We start from the raw sequence: 15,284 nt of genomic DNA, 5'->3' as shown, positions 1-15,284 counted from the left end.
ATAAAACCTCCTCAGACCAGACCGAACTCAACCCTATTTAGAACAATGCGTTAAGATCTTTCCTCGATGGTTGATGGTCCAGTTTTTGTTAACTTTTTAGCAAACAACACAACGAAATCTTTTAATTTTTTTTCTTAATTTCAACCATTGATTCTTCAGTCCTGCCTAATTTCAAATTATATATGATCTGGGTTATATTTTTCAAAAAAAAAAAAAAGTTCCGATCCTTGCTATATATTAAACTTAAAAAAAGTATGCTCTTTCGGGATATTTTTATTAGAATAGCTCAAATGGAACTATATACAATGCATGTGTTGATTTTTATCAATGGAAGATTTGGATAGTGAGTTAAGTTGAAAAATAAAAATTAAATAAAATATTATTAGAATATTATTTTTTAATATTATTATTATTTTATAATTTGATAATATTAAATTGCTTATTATATTTTGTATAGAAATTTTAAAAAGTTGCACTAATTAGATGAGATGAATTGTGGAGACTTTTATATCCAAACCTAATTGAGTAAAAGCTGAAATCCCAACAAATCTTATAAAAAATAGATAAATGACATTCGCAATTATATAATGCATAATTACTGCATATTTTTTTAAAAAAATATGGAAGTTATATGAAAAAAAAAGAAATTATTATTTTTAATTATACACTTTACCTTTTCTCAAAACTACTAGCGCGTGGTCCTCACGGGCCACTTCAAAGGCGTTGTTCGAATTTTTGGCGACTGTATTTATGCCCTTCCGATGCCAGTCTATCAGGAGTTTTGCTTTTCCTAACCGGTGATCTTATGAAAGAAACTAAGGACCTTACCAATAAATACTTCAAGACTTTCAACTACAATGCTTCCGCTTCCACTGCCTTTGGCGATAGCTTACCTTCAAAACATCTTTTAAGACGATACCCTCTTTGTAGGATTTGGGTAGAGACTAAAAAATTAGTCTCAAAACCCTTTTTTTCTTTTTTTTCTACTTCGTTTGCATTGTGATTATTTGCTTTGGAAATTTTGTTAGGAAATCCCATCCTCTCTAACTTGTATCATCTTTTATTTTAATAAAATATGCTTGCTTAGAAAAAAAAAAAAAAAAAAAAAAAAAAAATCTTATTTTCGCCTGGTTGAATTTCTAAGACATAGAAGGTGTGCCCAGAGGCTGTTAGGCCAGAGTCCACTGATAACAGAATTAGCGAGCCCAACTTCCACTATCTACATTCGACAATTACAAAGCAGTCCGAATGGGGGGTTAGCTATGAAAGGGATAAGGACTCGAAACTCCTTCTTTGCCTCAAACGAGCGGGTCGAAACGACATGGCCGAGTCTCACTTCCTGTCCGAGTCCGGATCACCGATTTCTCTTGGGCGGATTTATGATCTTCTCCTCTCAGTCGGTTATGCCGACGCCGTTAAAACCGATATATCTGCCTCCGAAAAGCTCTGTTCAGGCATCGTCTGGTGCATCGCTGCCGTTAACGACGAAACCCTAACACACTTGGAGGAAATGCACGTAACCCTCTCCGAATCATCTTTATGCGCCACGATATGATTGCAATCAATGCCGTGAATAATTTTTATAATTGAATAAAAAATTTCAAATCTCTCTTTGATGGTTGATATTGATGTTGCCTTTTGCGTTATGGGGTGCAGTGAGATTGAAAATCGCATTGAGGAAGCTCTGAGGTTAATCGGTTGCCCACACCATGTTAAAGCTTCTCAAATTGAAGTTCTAGACTTCAAAGCCATTTTTCCCGTCGTACAGTGGCTTGTTAATCGTGTTAGGACCTTACAAGATGATGACAGGGATCATGAGGTAACTAACTCGTTGTAACCTAACGCTTTTGATTATTATACTACAAGACTATCATGGTTTATGTCTCTATGTGTTATTTTTCATTCGAAACAGCAACAGGCCTTCTAAATATTCGGTTGATTTTGAACTGCTATTGTAATTACATTTTGTACGATTGAAGTTGCTTGGTCCTTGTAAGGATGTCTAAACTCCGCAGGGTTAAAAGGTGATTTTGCTTATAATGTCATAATTTGAGCGTGAGATTACTTCAATGCGGAAAGGTTTTTAATGTAGTGAGTTTTTGGTTTTGGTTTCTGAATATTGGAAGCATGCTTTCTTGGCTTTTTCTTTAAGAGATGTGCTTAGGGATTCGGGAAATTATTTTTTAACAAGTTTTTAATTAGTAAAAAAACTATTTTTAAACAATTGAGGTTTTGGTGGGGTGGTCGGATTGATTTGATTTGCCTCTGGTCATTTTTACATTCTCAAGTTTGTTCTTCTGTGTGTTCCAGAATCAACAAGAGCTCGGGCTCGATGTTATGAACAAAATTAAACTTCTACGAGAGAGAATAGATAAGGAGGGTGCTAATATTGCTGTGCAGAAATTGATACCACTTTTGGGATCGTTAAAGGTGGGCTATCTTTCCGATCTGTGAATATATTCAGGCATCTTACTCAAATAGGAACATTGTTTGTGTTTACATTTTAGTTCATGTTAATGCTAAAATTTGTTATTCACACACGTCTGAGAGAAGCCTTGCAAGAACTACATCACCTGTAGTTTCTTCCAATTTGAGAGGAACCTGATCCCCATCTCCCTGTCAGACTGCCTCTCTCTTTCTCTCTCATGAAATTTAAGAATGCTTTCCTAGATGGACTTCTTCTGTTAACTCCACATCAACGTTGGTAGTTTTTCCTGTATATAAGATGCTCATATTACAAGATGTTTCAGCATAGTTAAGACAAAAAAAGGGAACTAATGCTACGGTAAAATCCTGAACAACAGATGGAACATACAGACATCACTTAGATATTTGGCCACTGATATTGTGACCAATCTGTCTTAAGCCAGTTGAAAAGAGAAATTCTATGTGTATTTTTTGTATCTTTCTCCATTAAGCTTCATTTATGCATTTTATTTATTGGTTGATGCACATTAGTGGAATGTTTGTTCAGAATCTGGAAATTCAAGAATCTGAATTCCAGTCCAATTGTAATGTAAAACGCTCGGAACTGCAAGCTGATGTTATTGAATTGGAGGGAAGAATAGCAAGTGACTGGGATGGCAAGATTCCCTCTGATAGTCTCAATCATTCTTTGGTTGAATCTTTGGAGGAACTGCATGCAGCAAAAAAGGTAAATTGTAGTTTAGAATATTTTTATTTATTCATCTTCCTTTGTGGTGGAAGAGTTAAGGCACAACATTGGGCACATCCTGCTGGAACATCATCATAAACAATCTGCATGAGATCTCTTCAAATTGGCAGTAGTGCACGATTGATATTTAATACGCGTGAACTAATTGAGCTGAGCTGCTTCATTTCCTTTCTTATAAGTATTTTTTACTCTTAAGCCCACTTCCTTATTTGTATTCTAGAAAACAAGCTGTTTGAATTATCTCAAAAGTTTACATTTCTTAATGCTCACCGTTCAAGGAAAAAAATTATCTCTACCAATCCAAGTGTTTTTTTCAGTAAAGTAAAGCTTTCCTATACAATCACAGCAAATCACCCCTTTGCAGCAGACTACCTGTTCAATTCTGACCTACCAAAGTTCAGTTTATTTATTCTTTTGTTCTTTTGTTAATGTTGGCAGTCAAGGTAAGTGACTAATTATATGATACAATGATTGACTTTTGAGATAGTAGATTTTTCTCTCTTGATCCCTATCTGCAAGTTTCCTTTTGCAAGAAAATCTGCCTGATGTTAGTTTTCCTTTTCATAAGAAATAAAGAGTGAGAGAGAGAGAGAGACCATTTTTTTATTTTGTACTGATCACTAATAAACAATGCATGTATGCTTCTTGTAGGAACTTGCAGCTAGATGTAGGGCAATTATTGCTGTGAAGCGGCAGCTTGATGACGTGCCATCCCAATCGGAACTCATCCAGTACGTTGTTATTTGTTCCTGACGTTATTTTTCATTTTGCTTACAAGACATTATTACCCCTTACAATATGTGGTTTTCTGCTACACTGAGACGGTCTCAAACTTCTATGGAGTTTTCTAATCAGTTTCTCTTAAATACTACTAAAGGCATAGTTATTCTTAGGGGACTGACACTAATAAAATATTGAGTGTTTGATAAAGCAGAAGCTATTACCCACCATTTCCTCTTCATATCTAAATAATCAGATGAAACATTTAACACCCGACGAAAAAAAGTGATCGTAATCCTCCTGATACATTTCTTGCCTCTTATTGTTATTCAGTTTATATCCTCCTCATAAATTCTCAGGGTCAGTCCATTTCTCATTTTCTGTCATGAGAACATTTGGAAAAGTTGGGGAGCTAATGGCAACAGTGAAGTTGGCATATGGTGTCACTTGTAGTCATTTGTCTTGCCATACTCCATATGGTTGCACTTGTTTTATAACATTTTCTTGTTAATCTAAGAGGCCTATGAGATACTGTAAATCAATTTATCAATGTCGCTTATCTGCATCAACGTTTATGGCCCTCTTTTCAGCCTTTCATACCTTACAGCTTTAAGACAATCTCTTTTGGATAGTCTGCTTACTTTCTTGATAAATATGTTGCAGGTATGAACGCCGATTTTCGGAGCTGTATGTCCATATCCAGGTTAAATAAGAATGGCTCTAGCAGTTGATTGGACTGCCTTTTTTATTCTACTTTTCTCCTTTTACCCTGAATCTGTTTTTTTTTTTTTTAATCTTTCGATTAACTCTTGTAGAGGTTTATGTGTCTTTCTACTGTGCAGAAAAAACATCGCCAAACTCGTAAAAATTATGGTACCTATAATGCTCTTTTGGAGATAAAAGAACTGATGCTAAAGGAAACATCCTTATTGAATTCAATAAGTTCCCAGGTTGGTCAAATAAGTTGAGGAAATGTTCTATCTTTTATGAAAATTCTATTGTATATGCTCTCTCTCTCTCTCTCTCTCCAAATCTAGTGGTTTGTATTCCTCGAATTTGCTTATTATTTAAATGTCAGAAGCAGCAATTGTTATTGGTTACACTGCCAATTTTGCTTTATAATCTCATAGATACAAAATCCAGACTGCTGGGTCTTGCATGGTGCAGTCCTGCTTTTGATATGGCTATATGCTAATTAAACGGAAAGATTGGAGATGGTGAAGTTGTAATGCATGTTTTTCAGCCTCAGGTCTAGCATATTGACATATCACCATCCAAGATCCTACTTTTGAATTCTCAGTGACTGCAAAATCTTGGTCACTGGGTCTTTCATTGTCCTGCATTAGATGTGGCTGTATGCTAAGCAACCAGAAAGAGTAGATAGTGAGTAGAGCTCACATTTCGATAGTGCATGTTATTCAGGCCTACTAGATTTACATGCTAAATTGCAAGATCTTTACTTTTGAGTTCTTGATGACAAAAATACCATATAACTAAATTTTTAGAAGGATCAAGTACAGTTTTTGACTTATGGATGTTTCATTATAACTGAATTGCTTAACTACTAAACAGTATTTAGAAAGAAAGAGTGAGAATCTATGGTCTGTTTTAGGTGATGCAGAGAACAACTAAAATAAAGGCTCAGGTTCTGCTGCATATCATTTTCATTTAGATGGGGTGTGCTTTTATTTTTTATTTTAATTGCATGTAATTTGGCCACCAATGAGATTGCATGACTTGAAATCAACATTCTTAAAATGTTGAGGCCAGGCAAGTGTCTCTAAAGGGATCTGCTGCTGTTTTCAGTTATTTAATTATGTGCTGAAGGTTACAGGCCTTTCTGTCACTGCTTAAATCTCACTACCATCTCCTTTTACATGCGACTTTGTGAAGTTCCAAGAAGCCATTACTAATGCTGATGGTCGCAAGAAACTTATTGATTCCATGGAGGGAATTGTGAAGACCATTCAACAGGTACTTATCACTTCTTTTTCAAAGAAGATACAGGGTTTGATTAGGGACTTGGCCAGATTTAAAGGAGGAACCACTGGCTTTATAATTTAGATATAAGACATGGCATGTTGCCAAATTTTAAAATATCATCAAATTTACTTCCCTCGGAGTGATATATTCTGTTACTTGTTTGGTAACCGAACTCCTAATATATATCTGTTGCTAGAATAATTGCCTTTGGAATGACTTAGGGGAGGGGAGATTAGAAAAATGGGTGGTGGAGAGGATATTTCTTTGGCCCGATTATAAAACTACATGATTTTTACAAAAAGACTTAAATGATATATACTAAAAGGTGTACAATAATACTCATATATGTGCTTCTGTAGATTTTTTTTTTTTTTTTCTCCCCCCACGGTCATTGAAGTTCTTACTGCTGCATCCATTTTATAGAAACAAGAAAAGGTCCAACTTGGGTTTCAAGAAGAGCAGAAGGTTTGTGATGCTCTCAAACAGCAAAATGCTGCTGCTTCTGCAGAGCAAAGACGCTGTTACACGCTGTTAAAAGCTTTCCAGGTAACTAGTGTGATAATCATGCAGCAATGTATTCATATTGTTAGCAACATCAAATACTATTAATGGATGTTCTTACATAAAATAAAAATGCGGTCTATTAATGGATGTCCTTACATAAAATAAAAATGCGGTCTATTAATGGATGTTCTTACATAAAATAAAAATGCGGTCTATTGTTTTTGCTTCCTGGATTTGGGTTCAGAATGGGTTTGTGAGACAGTAAAGTCCACTTGTTACTTGTAATACTGAGGAACCCAAGACCTCCTGTTTTGACGGTTTGTGGATTGATCCTTTCTAAGCCCAATCTCTTTTGCCATTTTTGTGAGATTCAACCAAGGTTCGAGAATTTCTTTTCGGGGAAAAAGGGTGAATTGTTTGGTTGAAAATAAGGTTTCAGCACATAGCATCTACCATAATCTATAGCATAGCATCTACCATAATCTATAGCGTAATTTTTTTGTGCATTGACTGGTAACAATACTTCATTAGTTCTGGGTTAGATATTAGCAGCTATGCACTATTGTTTCGTCACCATTAGTTCCTAGTCTACTGACTGTTCGTTATTTTGGCTGGGCTCTGTTTTAATTGTTCTACTCCATGGCCAATCACTCGCATCACGTAACCTAATCTTTCGATTTCCACAGGAGGAATGCGCAAAGAATGAAAAACTGCGCTGCCAAAGTTCTACATAATGCTTACCTGTTGTGTCAAGCAAGAGGAGGTGATTAGTATTGCAGGTCAAATTTCTATGTGAGTTCTGTTTTTTTTCTATTCTTTTTTTGCTGTATAGATCTGTAATTTTTATGTACAATCGATCAAGCTGGCTTCATTATTTATTAATATATGTTGTCTTTTGCTCACTTGGAAATGAATAACTGGTATACCCTTAAAAAATAAAAATAAAAGAATTAAGTGGTAATAAACAAAAGCTTAATTCAGTAAATCTTTTTAACTTTTTTCTCTTACTGATCTCCATTATCCCTGTCTAGAGGGTGGGATTCTTCCCCAACTCTTTTCACACCAAGACAATGCAGCAACTATTGAATTTTGTTTGCATTCACATATGCACGTGATTGCTGACTCCGTGCTGATTAAAAAAGACATATTTGTTATAGATAATTTAAAATTGGCAGAGCTGACAAAATTATCTTTATCTGAAGTTCTGATTTCTGAACTGCTCTTTGTAGAGCACTGAAGCTTCACTCTTTAAATAATATTTGTTTATTAAGAAGAGAAAATAGAATTTAAAAGGAAAAAATTTAGTCATAATAAATTATGATATTATGTTACGTTATATTATAAAATTATTTTTATTATAATATAGATTTAATAAATTTTATAAAATTACAACTATTTATAAATTTATTTTATATAATTAAACGAAGGTCCTATTGAAATCCTGACAATTCAAACATAAAGAACATTAAACTTTTTGAATTTAATATAAAATTTGTCGTGTATATGAATAGGGACAGAGAGCAACTAAATCCATACAAAAAGGAGATGAGTTTTTTTCTATCTATATTTAATTTCCATATGACAATTTGTCGTATATATGAACAGGCGCAGAGCAACCCAGCCATTTGTCTCCAAGCGTCCAGTGTGAGCACCAGCCAATGAACGGCACCCATCCACACTCGGTGTTCAAATGCCCAAACAATCCGTGTAAGGACAATTTTAGATTGGCAATAGGTGTAGGCAATGTAGGACCACCACCCATGTGTCCTGCATTCTCCTATTAAATCGAAAACTTCAGAAGGCATACATAAATGGCTAATATACGTGGAGATTTCTCCGTATCAATTATTTGAAACTTCACAAGAATATTATTGGACTGATATTTATCTATAAACAATATCAGCAACAATGATTTATACCTTCTTTTATATTTAGTTATCTTTTTCAAAATTTTATATTTATATAAGAAGTACTTTAAAGATATTACAAATATAAAACAGAGCGTAATATTAATAATGACCTGTTTAAAATTTGCTAGCTATTAATGACAATTCCTATGAATGGTCGGACCCGTTTAGGATTTTTAATTTGCACCAACGCTGTATTAATTTAATTGATTGCCTGAAAAACATAGTTAGATTAGATCGCTCCCTGGGTCCATTTCATTGCTAAACGACAATTATCCATCCGAACGTAACGATATCTTTTTCAATTTTAAATATGTTGACAGACCCCTCATGTTCTTTTATTTATTTAATTTTCTTTGTTTTTAAGATTCGTTTGCATTCTAAGCAAGAGATCTTCTTTGTACTCATTCGATGGGTTTGATGAACTCTTACGCAACCTACCGTATCTCTTCTCACTTTGTCTAAGCCTAGTTGCAGTAGGCTGACGCAGAGGGACATAACTCAATCACATAATCAACTACTAGAATATAGTTCTCACTTCAATTCTATGGGCATTCTAATCAATGTGGATAAATTTATGGATCTAATTCATAAAGTAAAATTGATTTAATAAGAGATTTATTTATTCCTTATAAATATATTTAAGATTTTATCTACAGATAATGTGAGATAATTCTTCAATACTCGTCTCTTATGTGCAGATTAGTATTTTTTTTTATAATTATCACGGGATAAGTAGTATGTATCTTTATTTACCCTTTAGCAAACTCTGATATTATAAAAAAATTTATTAGCATAATTCATTTCATAAAATCAGTTTAATAAGAGGGGTTTTGTTCCTTATTTATAAATATACTTAAGACCTTGTCCACAAGCAATATAGAATAATTTCTTAACACCCTCCCTTACATGCAAGTCAGTATTTTTTTCTAATCATTATCACAAGATAAGTAATATGGATCTTCATTGTTCTGTAATAGACCCTGATATTATGACAAAATTTATGAGTCTAACTCATCTCATAAAATCGATTCAACAAGAGAGATTTGTTTATTACTTATAAACATGTCTAAGACTTTATCTATAAATAATGTGAGATAATTCTTCAATATCATGATCCTTATAATATTTTTTTAAAATTGATTAGAAATCACACTTCTTGTAATTTTTTCTTAAATTGTATTTATCTTTTAAAAACTTTTTACATCTCATTCTCTATCATTTTTTATTATATTAAATTATTATTTTTCTATTATTTTTTTATTGTTTTGTTCTCTTACTTCTCCTTATATTCTCTGTTTATATTCTATTAAAATATAAATTTAAAATAAAATAATCAAAAGAATGATTTAGAATATGTAGAGTAGCTTGGGGAGCTAGCTACTTTACACATCCTTTAATTTAGGGAATTGGATGTAGATGAATTTTCTTCACTTTTCTTTTTCTTTTCCCTATAATTTGGTTAAGGATTAGATATAGAGATGTGGATGGAATGCTCTAATAAGGTAATTTTATTTTATTTTCTTTTTATTTTTAAAAAAAAAATGCAAAGAGACACGAAGGTTCGAAAGAGAAACATGACGCCAATGACAAACCATTACGATTATTTTTGTGGCTAATCGAAAAACTTACCTTCGATAAAGCTCCAGCCATCCTAGTAAATTATCAAAAAATCATGATTTTGGTCCTTCAAAATTTTTTTAAAAAACAAATATCAAATACAAGTTTAAATAGTAATTTTAATAATTTAAACGATAAATCAATGACATCGATGATATTGTAAAATTTTAATATATAAAATAAATTTAAAATTCAATTATTTTAAAACTAAATATGGGCATTATATATATATATAAATATATATACATATATATGTCGGAGTGTCTATAAACGCGTATAGCTTTACACGCTTGTAAATACAAATCCTTCCTTATTTTTATGTGATTTTTGTGACGGCAGCACTCATACATGAGTGATACATAAAAATATATCTCAAAAGTAAGAAGACGCTCACTCGATAGATCCCCTCAAAGATGGAAACTTTAGGTCGTTTTCCCTAGACAGTTCCCTTTTACGTGACATGAACTTTTAATTACAAATTCATAGCCTTTTTAGTACTATTTCTTTGTTTTATTTTTTGTTTGTCGTTACTGATCGATTGTGCTGTTTACCGGCCGGATGATTTTCTGTCCGAAATCATGTAGTGAGAAATAGGTCTTAGGTTTCTACGAATTTACACGTGCCTATGGCGCCCTATGCCGTGGTCGAGCGTAAAAGACGTGTTGTGTCTTTTGGACGGTTTTCTTTCCGCATGCTTTATTAATTTTTTCCTGCATGCTTACGCTGATTTTCTGGAGTTTTGTGGGTGCCTTAAATTTTGTTTGTCACGTACGTATCCTGATCAATTCCGTGTTCTTCTTAGGTTTCCTACTTTCTATATATGTGTCATTTCATGTAGAAAAATGTCCATTTTTTACATGAAATTGTTCGGTCGGCCAGCTATATATATAGCTAGCAGGGTTAGGCTGGTTTCTAATAGTAATATTGATATATACTCCTTCCGGCCTAGCTTCTTTTTGTATCTTTGATTTTAGTGGTACTGCTGATCGGGTTGGATCAATATCTTTTTGCATGCATATAGAGCCAAGATAGTTCTTTTCCCAATCGTAAATTAATTGAACTGACAGACATCCCATTTTCTCCGTTCTAAACAAGACTTGTGGCGTATCCCTCGGCCCATGTGTAGGATGACTTTAATATATACCGACGAATATTGCCACGCATCTCGGAGTACTACAATGCTTGCAGAATATTTTAACATATTTTTTTTTATTCCTTGTGTGATCTTCTTTATAAGGGTAGATCGAATGACATGAAAAATAATAATTAAAATATTTTATATTTTTCTCTAAGAATACTATATATATATATATATAAAATTATAATCATCATTCTTACACCATATATCATATATAATTTTTTTTTTCTTATTAACTATATAGTGTATAAATAATGAGTAAAAAAATAGAATTAATTTAAGAAAAATAAAATTAAAAATAAGTATGATGTATAGTGACGATGATAATGAGTAGTAAAACTCATTTATATATATGATTCATTTATAATTACTTAATAGAAGGGTTGCTTATTTTAAATATAGCATGAATATTATAGCATTTTATTAGATATTTGATGGCATAACAAAAAAAATAATGATAAATTTTTTTAAAAAATTATAACAGAAAAAACGGATTTGGATCATGAGGAGAAGTACAACAAGAAGTTAATAAAGGAAGGAGGAGAGACCAAACACGTGTTATGGAAACGACTATATATCACATGATAGCTAGCTGGTACTGAGTGATTCAGCGTGTTAACGACGTACCATTTTGATTTGCCTGTTGCATGCAGTGAGTGTGTCGGGACATGAAAGATTGTACGTACCCGATCTATAAGTTTATCGTGGTGACAATACATTGGATCAATCCGATCAAAGCATTGTCGAGATCCAAGATACGATACATGATGAGGCAGTGGTAGTACTGGATCGAGCATCGATTGTAACATAGATCTTGAGAATGATTTGAAGTTGTAAACTTAATTCATCATGATGAATTGGTCTGCGTACTGGTGGCCGTCTCCAGAAGGCTAGCTCGTAGACACAACAACGCTTGAGACTTGATCAGCTCCTGGGGCGCATGCGCCTATGAATTTGATGGACCTTGTTTCATTTTGATTTGTAGATTGATAGCCTAAAACGTTGGTGGTGCGATGCTTGTATCAAGGAGATGATTGAATAATGATCATCACTCATATAATCTTTAAGTAATAGCAAGCTGGAAGAGACCTGAAATGGTGGGTAAATGAAGATCTAGAGCTCCTCTCTCCTCACCAATTGGCACAAAGAGAGGTCAGGATCGATTGAGATCCAAGCTGAGAGATATTCTGATCAATTAAAGCGTCGATGCATCGTCTAAAAACTTGAACTACCCGTGGAAATGGTGACAGCTAAAAGGTTTTAACTGATATAATTAATCACACTACGTACTGCAAAGACAGAACCAAGATCAGTTCTTTATATATTATATATAGATATATTACTAAAAACAAAGAAATTAATGGTTAATGAGTGCATCATGATTCTAATTATAAAAACCCTTTTCCAATACATGATGAACTTTCTGTCTAAGCTTTTTGCAACAGAAATTAGAATTATAAGCATATATTAAATATTGCATCACTTTGCCGGCCTAGCTTGACTTTTCATCCATCCTCTTCTTCTTTTATTCCCCCTTATTTTTTTTTTTTAATTCTTCATTTAATTTAATCAATTCTGATAATAGAAAGCGCATTGTCCAGATGTTTGGCCTTCAGACTAACATAATCTTTCACTGCCACAGAGCGGTAAAGAGGTACTTGTCCTGAATTCAAACCCTTACACAGAGGCGACATGACAAACTCAGTTGGCGGACCATAAAAGTAGGCGAAGGACAATCTCTGCCGAGTGCCGTTCACGACCACGCGATGAAGAACGTTTGAAAATCGGGCATTGGAGATAAGGTGGAAGAGATCTCCCACGTTAACAAAAAGTGCACCGGGGAGTGGAGAAATAGGAAGCCATCCGACTCCATCCCTGAAAATTTGGAGGCCATTTATTGTTTGGCTTTGGTGGAGGATGGTCAAGAGGGAGGTGTCGGTATGGGGGGCTAGACCCATGGCCTGGTTTGGGTCCGGACAGGAAGGGTATGAATTTAGCTGTAAAGCTGTGGAGACATTAATGGAGCTTGAACCTAGCCAGCTTATCTCTTCTCCGGAATTAATGCTTAATGACCTGAAGATTAGACGGGCTACTCGCTCTGCTAGAGTCTTCATCTCCTTCTGATATCTTTCCATTGCATTGCTGTTATCAAGCAGAGACCCAAAAAGGAAGAAAAAAAAATGAGAGAAGTTTGTGATCAGAATGGTATAAATTATGAATAACATGAATGAATGATCGATAAAAGATGTTTGAATTCATCATCTTTTTTGAAGCTGAGCTTCGAATTAAGTACTGAGATATATATAATATTCTGTAAAAGGATTGCAGCTACATATATTTTAGCTCTGAGTTTATCAAACTAATTAAAGGGATTATAAATTCATAAAGAATATTCACATGTAGTCTGAATTTTTGGATGAGTCGTCTGAGAAGGAATATTATAATATTATTGCCGCCTTTAACCTTACTTTTAGATTCTTAAAAACTATATTAATTATTATTCTCGAATTAATTATAAGTACTGTTTGACATGACGAGATCGGGAGTCAGGACAGCAAGCTGATCATCGATGAGATCATGCTATGCGTACGATTCAATCTCAACTTATATATATATATATATATATACACAAATGAATGGTCGTTGATCTAGAGTACTAGTCTAGCTAGGAAAATTAAGAAATGACCTGTAAGTAATTTTTTAGATCCCCAGTGACGACTTCTACGTCTAGTACTGCAACATAAAAGATAGCCTTCCATAAACTAATTGTCACTTTCTCTTCATGAGAACTACTTTTTCGATTGAACTAAATCGTATTAATATTTTTGAAGTCCGGGCCTTGGCCATGATGTGCTTGTGAATGCCATGAACGTTATTGAATACCTATAAATATGAATTATACAAATATATATACATATATGCAGATCGAAGAAAGCCAAAAACCAAACCTACTGGGTTTTTTGTCTGCAAAAAATTAGAAATAATAATAAAACATTGTTAGCTATAGCTATAGCTAGTTAATTCCAAACATATCCAAAGTATAATTAATAAAATAATAGTAGAATTAAACAGCTAGCAAACTCTACTTAATCTGTGCAAGTGTAAGGGCCACGTGCATGGAAGTGCATGGATATTGGATCAGTTACCAAAACCGTTGGTGATCGTGGGGCCAAACTTCCCTTGCATGATCGAGTGGAGACCCCATGATGGTGAAGCCTTCATGCCACATATGCTTGGAAAAGAATGGCGTTATCCGAGCGACACCGTATCCGGTGGCCCCACCGGGAGACCGTAGGGCCTTCAATTTCTGTTGAGCTGGAAGAGCAAAGAATCGTTCAGCCTCGTCCTCAACCTCTTCTATAAGCCTCGGAGATATTCCATGGTTTATCAGCTGGAACACACCCCACGCCTCGCATGCTCGCCGGATATGCTCCGAGGCATTGGGATCTCTCAGGTCAATGACCGGCACCGAAGTCCGGTTGTACTCCTCCTCCGATGATGAGAAATCGCCGGATCCAGGCCAGACATGGGAGTCCGGCATGAGCGATCCAACGGAGGCAAAGTCTAGGGGGATGATATGCTTGAGGTGGAGAGGGTGGTCTTTGTACACTTCAGAGAGAGTACTCATGATGATGATGACTATCGATGATAATTATAAGGTAGCCTGGAAATTTGAAAGTGAAAACAAAAATGAAGCAAGCAAGCTAGAAAGCTTAAGGTTTAGATCGGGGATATTTGATAGATGTCTGACGATGGAATACTGAATTATATTAACCAGAACGAACATGATGTACACTCGATGATCATGAATATATATAATATAATCCCAATGGGGGATTAGGTTAAAATGATACAGTTGGGAGAGGGTGGCTCTTGGAGGGACTTGTGTCTGTACGTGGTTTTGGGATGGGTATTTAAGTGAATGGTTGAATGAGACAAAGGAAAGAACAAACAAAATGAGAAAGTTGTGGCATCTCAAAGACCGATCATCAAAAAATATTACATGTTTCTTTGTTCCATGATAGGGGGGTGAGGGGGGTCCTCTTTTTTTATTTTTTCTTTTTTCTTTTTTCTTTTCCGAGCTAAAGGACTTGCCTAAAAGCAGCTTGTTTGTCCACATGCTAAGTTGGAAAATTGAAATGAGGAGATAGGGTTGAGCGACGACTCGGAAGTACTTATGCCCTTTAATTTGATGCTATTTGAGGATTAACACACCTCGATCGAATGTATTAAATTA

The 15,284-nt window shown here is 34.5% G+C and overlaps 2 protein-coding genes across 5 annotated transcripts; one reads left to right on the top strand and one right to left on the bottom strand.

Annotated features, from left to right (window-relative positions):
• Nucleotides 1–1,189: 1,189 nt before the first annotated feature.
• Nucleotides 1,190–8,279, top strand: LOC122317495 (coiled-coil domain-containing protein 93). Of its 4 annotated transcripts, none has more exons than XR_006244487.1 (11): nucleotides 1,191–1,512; nucleotides 1,657–1,819; nucleotides 2,311–2,430; nucleotides 2,975–3,154; nucleotides 3,827–3,906; nucleotides 4,559–4,598; nucleotides 4,738–4,845; nucleotides 5,789–5,869; nucleotides 6,302–6,424; nucleotides 7,069–7,174; nucleotides 7,988–8,279. XR_006244487.1 is itself a non-coding variant. In XM_043134616.1 (11 exons), exons 1-10 carry the CDS (start codon nucleotides 1,322–1,324, stop codon nucleotides 7,114–7,116), a joined length of 1,134 nt encoding a protein of 377 aa, XP_042990550.1. In that variant the 5' UTR covers nucleotides 1,191–1,321; the 3' UTR covers nucleotides 7,117–7,161; nucleotides 7,988–8,279. The 4 variants fall into 4 exon arrangements, 3 of the variants coding, with proteins under 3 accessions (XP_042990551.1, XP_042990550.1, XP_042990549.1); XM_043134616.1 differs by having other exon boundaries at nucleotides 7,069–7,161; XM_043134615.1 differs by lacking the exon at nucleotides 7,988–8,279 and having other exon boundaries at nucleotides 7,069–7,284.
• Nucleotides 8,280–12,334: 4,055 nt separating this feature from the next.
• LOC122317494 (gibberellin 3-beta-dioxygenase 1-like) lies at nucleotides 12,335–14,985 on the bottom strand. The gene is made up of 2 exons (XM_043134613.1): nucleotides 14,194–14,985; nucleotides 12,335–13,189 (listed from the first exon to the last, which is right to left on the bottom strand). Exons 1-2 carry the CDS (start codon nucleotides 14,673–14,675, stop codon nucleotides 12,613–12,615), a joined length of 1,059 nt encoding a protein of 352 aa, XP_042990547.1. The 5' UTR covers nucleotides 14,676–14,985; the 3' UTR covers nucleotides 12,335–12,612.
• Between the last annotated feature and the right edge of the window lie 299 nt (nucleotides 14,986–15,284).

This window comes from Carya illinoinensis, chromosome 7 (assembly GCF_018687715.1).
Source record: "Carya illinoinensis cultivar Pawnee chromosome 7, C.illinoinensisPawnee_v1, whole genome shotgun sequence".
Classification (NCBI taxonomy): Eukaryota; Viridiplantae; Streptophyta; class Magnoliopsida; order Fagales; family Juglandaceae; genus Carya; species Carya illinoinensis.
Note: the sequence above shows the minus strand (reverse complement) of the source record. Positions and strands in the feature narration are given on the sequence as shown.

What these genes read in the sequence shown, in the direction of transcription:
- LOC122317495 (XM_043134616.1), top strand. Translation starts at nt 1,322, where the DNA reads ATGGCCGAGTCTCACTTCCTGTCCGAGTCCGGATCACCGATTTCTCTT. An exon ending in TCCCAATCGGAACTCATCCA is followed by an intron (nt 3,907 to 4,558) that starts GTACGTTGTTAT and finishes AATATGTTGCAG; the next exon opens with GTATGAACGCCGATTTTCGG. An exon ending in CGCTGTTAAAAGCTTTCCAG is followed by an intron (nt 6,425 to 7,068) that starts GTAACTAGTGTG and finishes CGATTTCCACAG; the next exon opens with GAGGAATGCGCAAAGAATGA.
- LOC122317494 (XM_043134613.1), bottom strand. Translation starts at nt 14,675, where the DNA reads ATGAGTACTCTCTCTGAAGTGTACAAAGACCACCCTCTCCACCTCAAG. An exon ending in CACGATCACCAACGGTTTTG is followed by an intron (nt 13,190 to 14,193) that starts GTAACTGATCCA and finishes GCTTGATAACAG; the next exon opens with CAATGCAATGGAAAGATATC.